This window comes from Coffea eugenioides, chromosome 11 (assembly GCF_003713205.1).
Source record: "Coffea eugenioides isolate CCC68of chromosome 11, Ceug_1.0, whole genome shotgun sequence".
Lineage (NCBI taxonomy): Eukaryota > Viridiplantae > Streptophyta > Magnoliopsida > Gentianales > Rubiaceae > Coffea > Coffea eugenioides.
In genome coordinates, this window is record NC_040045.1 from 1,445,306 (window position 1) to 1,453,884 (window position 8,579).

General features: G+C 34.7%; 1 protein-coding gene across 1 annotated transcript; it reads right to left on the reverse strand.

Annotated features, from left to right (window-relative positions):
• Positions 1–411: 411 nt before the first annotated feature.
• Positions 412–1,513, reverse strand: LOC113751424 (F-box protein CPR1-like). The gene is made up of 3 exons (XM_027295439.1): positions 1,191–1,513; positions 925–1,051; positions 412–864 (listed from the first exon to the last, which is right to left on the reverse strand). Exons 1-3 carry the CDS (start codon positions 1,511–1,513, stop codon positions 412–414), a joined length of 903 nt encoding a protein of 300 aa, XP_027151240.1.
• Positions 1,514–8,579: the final 7,066 nt, after the last annotated feature.

Consider the following 8,579-nt stretch of genomic DNA (forward strand, 5'->3'; position numbering starts at 1 on the left):
CATGAAAATTCTGCAAAAATAATTTTTTACTACCCTAGTATTCATAATATAATCAGATTTGAACTAATCAACCACAAAAACAAAATGATCTTTGAGCCATCGAACTAAAAACTATTTGCATTAATTTCTAAAGTTGCCGAATTGAAAATCTAAATTTAACAAATTTATTTAAACCCCAATTATACTGAAAAAACTAGAATTAATTCACCCAAAACATGCATGAAACATATAAAAGAGATCAAGACTCTAAAAGGAAGAAATTTATCCATTATCATAATTTTTGGACTTACCATAATTATGCAAAAATTAGGGGTACTTGGGGTACTTTTTTGGGGTACTTTTGTTTCAAATCCTTTTTGGGGTTCGAAAAGTAACCTGCACAATGCAAGCTACTGCTGACTTAGGAAAAACTCAGGACTTTGAATCACTGGTACATTTTGTTTCAAGATCATGAATAACAAGCTTTTCTCCATGAATCTGCAAAACCAATTTGCTCTTGTTCTTCGACAGAGCTAAAGGTGTTAAGATTCGAAAGCTCAGTCCTGAAGGTATTGTAACTGAAGTTAACTTTGTCCAAGATTTTTCCACTCCATATTCTTCCATCGCCCATAAATCAGCAACATATCTTCCAGAGGCTACTTTATGGTAGGTCACTAAACAAAGGCGTCCATTCAAGATCCTCAGGTTCTGGTAAATAGAATCTGGAAGATACATTGGACAAGGCAATTTCCGAAATTCTTCGCTGCTAAGATCAAAGGAAATGATGTAGCTAATATCATTTGGTTTCCTTTCCCTCGTGAACCAATGTAATGCACCATTAGCAAGGATACAATCTGGGGCACGGTAGCAGTCGTAGGCAGACACCTAAAACGGAAAATGCTCCAGCCTTCTCCATGTGTTCAGCTTCGAACTATAAACATAGACTTTGTCACGCCAACTGGAAGGGTCTTCGTCGAATAGATCTGCAATGCATATCCTGTTCACCACTTTGTAGTCATCATTCACACGGTCATACCCGCACCCAAGGGCATAACAATCAAACAATGTGCACCTGCATCAAACGTGGAAGCTTCACCTGGGAAAGAGGGTAATTCCCAAGACTTTTGAATCCACGGATTACACAAAACAATGTTGCCTTTGTAATAATACGTCAAACAAAGGAGGCCATTGCAAGAGCCATTCAGATGAACTCCGTACCAAGAGCCGTATCTAGAGTAATTATCAGAAGGGCAGCTGAGCTGTTTGGCACTTGCAGTAGTACACTAGTACTAGAGCTATGAGCTTCAAGATCCAAATCTGAAGTATATAATTTGTCTTGGTTCAGGGCAATAATTTTGATCCCATTGGGGGAATTCGCTTCTTGGTTGGCTTTGCTGAGATGCATCTTGATGAAGCCTGAGCAATCAATTAAAGCATGCCATGATTTTGATACACACCTAGACCGTAGCAGAGAATCAAACGGCAGCCTCAAAAGCACATGGGCAAGCAAATGGTCTGGAATATAATCTGACATTGCTAATTGTTAGAAACAAACAGAACCTCAGCGATATATTCTTTGAACTGATTTTGCTCATAGGAAAGGATATTGCAGATTCAAGCCTTGATAGAATATAATATATACGGCAGTTTTGCAATTCTTTAAACTGCTGAGGCCAAGACTTGGTCAAAGTCAAACTCCAGAACATGAACTTGCACTTGAAGGAAAGGAAATAGGCAGAACCAGCTTTGAAGGATTCCATGTGCTAAGATTCGTATATATATTAAATTTCTTGTGTTTGCTTTTATTTTATTGGTTATTTGTTAAGCCAATGAGTGATTAGACATAACTAAATTATGCTTAGTAGTGCAAGTTGACGATTTAAATCCAAATGGTTATTTGTTAAGCTAATAAGTGAGTAAACATATCTAAATTATGCTTAGCAGTGCAAGTTGACGTTTTAAATCCAACTAGAAGTTCAGTGTTTGCACCTAGTCATTGGATCGAAGACAAGGTATAGTCACACAAAAATGGATTTCTTGCTTCACTTATGAATTAAGCATAATTCCTCACAATGGCTATTTGTAAATTTCAATGGTTACCGATACATACTTTATTCAAAGTTAAGAATGTTACATATTCAAAGAAAATAAGAATGTTACATATTCAAAGTTACAGACTTCTCTTAACCATTAATTTTGCTAACTCTATCTTTATTCTATCTCCTTATTTATAGCTTAAGTATTTTCACCTTAGCTTTAGACACTTCACAAATTCTTAGTTAGATCCATATCTAGTATCAAGGGGGAAAGTCCACGAAATGCGTGGGAGGGGCGCCTGTGTGTGCAATGATCCTTGACGATTTTTGGTAGAAAATTTGGAGGGAATTTATTTATGAAAATGTAAAGTTATAAAATTGCATGAGGTAGCTGTAGTGGTAACTTTTTTTTTTTTGTAAAGTTATACACACGATTGAAAAGTTATGCATAAGGGTCATGGAAAATTAGGTAAAAATTGTAAACTAGTTTGATTTAACAATTAGGTTTCTCATTAATTTGCTTCGAGGCTCTGATTGTGAGCAATTTACGGTAAGCTACTCGCTTAAAATACAACAAAGTGAGCAAAAAGAAGGATACTATATTAGATAACAATTTTATTATAGAGTATATTATTTGATGGTAAGATGTCTTTTGGAATAGTAGTACTAAGGGATAAACTTGATAGATTTTAAAGTATTCTAGCTTTTCCATTCACAGCTCAAGTTCGCTGATATTTTGCTCATATCTGTTTCATCTTTGACCGGAGATGATGATGTTGCTGCAATGTCAACTTTGGTTGCTACCGGATTTGCTGCCAATTTGTCTCCACTTTATTAGAAGGAAGAAATGTAGTTTTAGTCCTAATGTTTAGCACATGCGTGATATTGGTCCTTAAAGATTTAGCAAAAATAAATTTGATCTCCAATGTTTTATACTTGTACAGTTGCAGTCCCTAAAGTATTCAATTTGGAAGAACAAATTTGTTCCCTAATGTATTCAATTTAACGCAGATTTAGGATATTTGAAATTTTTTTTGAATGACTGCAGAATTTGGTCCCGTGTTCTCATATTTCTATTAAATTGAAATTAAAAATAAAGAAGCAAAATAGCAGCTAACTTTAGAAACAAGATTAAGGACTACAAATTTATGTGCTAACTAATTAACCAGTAAAAAAATAAATAAATTTGTTAAACTTTAGATTTGAAACCAATCTGAGCAGGTTCATTGATCTAAAGCTTATTTTCACTCTCTAAGCAAAAAATCCTAAGACTCAATTTTTGCATATAGTTCAACAAGTCTCATTTGTCTTGGTTTCTCAGTCAATTAGTTACTTACACGTCATCATGTTAGTTATTTTTATTATTTATAGTTAGCCATTTTTTTGGTTCATTTTCTAAAAAATTTAATTTAATCAACCAGTAGCTACACATGACTGATTCCGTTAATAATTGACGAGCGCGGGATATACATATACAATTAAACTCATCTACAATCAAGTTTTATATTTATAATTTTCAAAATACCCCACATGCGATTTATCGCAAGTATACGAATCGTGAGCAAGTATAGGGTATTAAGGGTCGATCCCACAAACTACCGGTTTTTTCGAACTCCTTTATTATCTAGACTACCATGAACATAAAATTAATGAAAATAACACTAGAAAGCTCCTAGAAATATGGAATTCCTTACTACTCTTGCAAATGACATTACTGGTTACTTGTATGTTATTATCTTGGCTAGTTATGACGTAATTTCCTAATGTATGTGAAACCTACTCTTGTAATGAATCAACTATACTTGTAGTTAAACCATACCTACTCTCGTGGTTATGAAATTAATTACAAGCTTATTTCTTCTATGAAATTACATGAAACAAGTCACTTAAGCCACAAAGGTGCACCTCTACTCTCGTGAGTATATTCCCTAGGTTTATCACTTCCTTAAACTAGTGTTAAATTCCAATTCTCATTGCAAACTTAACTCCTTTATATTACCATAACTAATGGCCGATTAATCATGATTAGATAAACAAAAGTGATAAATAACTTGTTCAAAATAATATCATCAAATAACCAAATAAACATCACTAATAAGATATAGCAAGTTCAACCATAACTCTAGGCATAAACTTTAACTAAACATAAAAAAAAAAAAAGACCATACTTGTATTATAACTAAACATAAGATTCAAATACAAGAGTTAAAGAGTTGAAGAGATGGAACCCTTGTCACATGTGAGCAACATTTTCTCCATCTTCTAACCTCAATCATCATCCTTGCTTACCATGATACAAGATAGGATAAAACTATACTAACCTACCTAAACTAATGAGCTAAGAAAAACTAGTGAAGACTACATTTTTAGTGAGTTTTCTAGCCTTCCAAAGTTATGAAAATGGTCTCCAAAGGCTGCTATTTATAGAAGATTCAAGAGTTAAATGAGCTGTTTCTAGTTGTCATTTTTCACTCTTGAAACTCTCATGAGTTGTTTCTCCAACTTTCCACCCTTTTCTTGGTCAGATACAACTGAAATTTCTAGCTGGAATTGAGTTGGAAAAGTTGTGTGAAAGCAAGGCAAGTTGATGAGCAAGTTGCAGCAATCATGCAAGAATAAGCGACTTCAACCCACGTTTTCATTCAGTCGCGTTTTCACTTCTGCGCATTTGGGACCACTTCAACTGCTATTTTCTCGGTGATGAAGGCCGAACTAGCTCTTGTGTAAAACATAAAAATTGTAACCCTTTGAATTACTTTTCAATGCCTCAAGAATCATTCAATTTAGAGCTCTGTGGACCGTGATATGACCAAAATATCAAAGACTGGTTAGAGCTCTGTTTCAGCTTTCGACCACAGAGTTGTACTTCTGTATTTCGACTTTTTGACAATGAAAAAAACTGAACTAGACTTTGATGTCCTCATACCAAATGTATATCTATTTCTTAGCTTCAAAATGGTTCAAAAATCACCCCAATTCGATACTTGTAACTCAAGATATAGCCGAAATACCACATGGTATCGAAACTGTCTTCATTTGCATTTCTTCATTTGAATGTTTTGCACTTCATGTCTTCTTTAAACATTTCAAATCATCACCAATCATCCAATTCTCTTCTCAATTCACACCCTTTGATGCTTGAAACATTAAACCTATAAAAAACATGAAGTTTTTACCATTAAAATCCATAGAAATACAATGTTTGCCATTTAAACCACAAAATGTATATTTTCACTAGAATCCTAGTTAATTAGCTATAAAACTACTTAAAACATACCAAAACTAACTAATAAAATACACTTAAAAACAGTAAAATATACTCTTGTTAAATACCTCCACACTTGAACCATTGCTTGTTCTCAAGTAATAAGAAATACAAACCAACAATGATCCAAAGATTGAAAATAAATATATGTGCACCATTCAACTTCATTTCCTCAAAACAAGGTAGATAACCATTATGTAATCACTCAACTAAGCTCAAGTACTCATAATATCAAGTAAAGGAGAGTCAATTATGCCATAATTTTAACTAGTTCAATTCAATTTCTTATTCTTACCCAATTTTACAAGCAAATAACTCATATGGTCAATAAAATGCTTCCTAAACTCATGATCATCTTCTTATTCAACTTAAAGAGGGATTTATTCATTTAATATAGCTAAATATTACTCAAGTTGTGAAAGTGCCTTTTGACGCGACTATCGGCATTTTTAGACGAAAATCGCCAATTACTCAATACTTCACAGACTCAAGTTGCTTTGCATACTCTTAATTCAAGTACCGTTTTACGCAAAAGTCGACATTTGTAGATGAAGACTCCCGATTACTAAGCACAAGAACCATTGGAGTAGAACAACTCTTATTCTCTTTTCTTTTTTTTTTCTCTATTTTTCTTCTTTTTGCTTTTTTTTTTCAAAGTAAAGATAATAATTAGTACCTCAAAAGCATAATCATGAGAAGAGTATTACACTTATTGACCATATTAATCACTTAACTATGTAAAATCAAATAAAGAGAAGAAATTTCATCAAATGTGCAAAATGTAGGCATAATTATCTCCACTTTATATGATATACTTTCCTATAAATACACAAATTATAATCATATAATAGTCATTTCCAAGTTAAATGAGAAATTTTTTTTTCAAACCACATATATTTACTTCAAAAAGCAGAAGGAATTTGAACTACTACTGGTGTGGAACTTGTTACCCCTTGGATAAAATTGGAAAAAAATTTGAAACTTTTTGGGGTAATTTTGCAATTTTGGACAAGATTTTGAAAATTTTTTTATAGAGTTTTCCTTTAAAATTGGACGAAACTCCTGCCAGCAAACCCAAAATAGACAATATTTAAGCACAAGAAATATTTCCAATAACATGTCCAAACATTAAACACAAAAATACTACAAGTACCACACATTTCCTCCCCCACACTTAAAATACACATTGTCTTCAATGTGTAGGGAAAGAGAAACAACAAAAGATAGAAAGAAGTACTCCCCAGTGCAATGGTTGAGATCCAGATCAACCATGAATCACGAACCTTCGCCAAAAGACACAAGCATCTACTAAAACTGCTTCAAAATAACCAATATAAAAGGAAAAGTTAACATAACCCTACAAAAAAAAGAAAAGAAAAACTAAAGGAACATAGAAGCAAAGCAAAATGCAGCATAAGGTGCATGCCCAGTGCCTCCCTCACTAGTAGAGCCGCGACCATCACCATTGTCTCTAGGAAGAGGACGGGGCGGAGGAGTGATGCCTAAATGATCCTCCATGCGACGCATCCTAACGTCATAAGAATCTAGGCGAGCATCGATGAGATCAAGTCGCTCAACGACTTGAGTCTGATGGCAGCCTAGAATATCGAAGAGGCGCTGCCAGTTGGAACGCTGTGGAGGTGGTGGTGGCGGCGGGGCAGAAGTAGAAGGACTGGCTTCGCCTTGCTCGGTGTGACCAGCTTGTCTTGATCGATCTCTCCCTGGGCGAGGTAAATTGTTTGTCGGAATGCCTATGCCAGTAAGAGTGGCAACACTTAACTCATCCATCGGATGCACTGGAGCTTGCGGGACCCTTCAAATTGACGCCTTCCCGCTCGAAAATCAATGATAGGAGACGTGGAAACCCCAATCGGTAGGAAGTCGCACTTCGACGGGCGGCCATCCTTATGTTGCTAATTATGATATTCGACAGTGGAATCCGAGCATAAGGAGACTCCCGGTTATGGAACATATGATTCAAGAAGTAGATATTGCTATGTCGAACCTCTCCTTGACTACTCTTCTTGGGAATCACATTGTGAGTCATGACATAAATAATGAGGCGGTGCTGGTAGTTGAACACCCGTGCAAGGATGGCCTCTTTTCTCGATGAACGAAATGGTTGGTATTGTAAACCAAACCTTGTCATGGCATGTGAAGAGTCCCGATGCTTGTTAGGCGAAGTAAATCCCTTCTTCAAATCAATGACCGGGCCTTAATTATTACACTCCAAAATTTGAGCAATTGTGGCTCTAGTGATGGTCAATCTTCTCCCTCGAACAAAGGATCTAATCTCTTCACCACTATGGCCTTTTTTGTTGTCGATATTGGCATAGAATTCTCGAACCAAATCAGGGTAGATGTGGTGAGGGAGAGTAAGAATAGGCACACATCCCAATAGCTCAAAAGCCTCCATAATCCGATAGACGGCATCAATGTCCAGAGCTACATGTATCTCGTATATAAACTCCATGTGCTCGCGTTCCTCGAGCCAATCTTGATTATCCTTGGAAATGAAACATCGTAGTTCGGAGGAGGTGGTCGTCTAGATGTGCCTCTTCGCGATCTCCTTTGTTGGCGCACCGGAGATGGTGTCCTCTTGACCTCTTCTTCACTAGAAGACTCGCGAATAATAGCTCGACCCCTTCTTACTATGGTTTCTAAAAATAGAAAAATCGTTAAACTCTCATACACCTTTCTAAAATTTATCACACACTGACATTATACAAGAATTAAATCCTATAAAACACCTAATAGAAGAAAGTTTCCAATTATAATAACCGTAGGTATTTTATAGAATTATCATTCATATATAAGGATTAAAATTGGCACCAATAACCACAAATACGCATCTCTATATTATAAAGAATTAACTAAATATTCAACACTGCCCGATATTATAATATAAGAGACATGTCATTAAAATTGCCAAAAATTTGCCAAAAATTGCCAAATTCACCAATTTATTAAAATAGCCAACAAATATGTCCCAATTGATGAAATTAGCAATAATCAAGTTTATAACAAGCTTTAATTAGCAACAATAATGTCCATTTAGTTATAAACTTGATTAAGCAAAAATTATCCCCATAAATCATAAAATTCATCAAAATTACTCTTTATATACAATGCACATACTAAAACATCATCAATAACCCTTTTTAATCATAGACATCAATCAAAAAGGGCTCAATAACAATCGAAAATAATTTTCTCATTTTATCCAAATATAGCAAATTAAAAATTTACAACTAATAATCCATCAATTTGCTACATTTAAACATGTAAACATGCTTAAA

Excerpts from the sequence above, each read along its gene's own strand:
- LOC113751424 (XM_027295439.1), bottom strand. The coding sequence starts at position 1,513 with ATGTCAGATTATATTCCAGACCATTTGCTTGCCCATGTGCTTTTGAGG. Across the intron at positions 1,052-1,190 it reads GATACGGCTCTTGGTACGGA|GTGCACATTGTTTGATTGTT; the intron begins GTTCATCTGAAT and ends CGTTTGATGCAG. Across the intron at positions 865-924 it reads CTTCCAGTTGGCGTGACAAA|GTGTCTGCCTACGACTGCTA; the intron begins GTCTATGTTTAT and ends TTTCCGTTTTAG.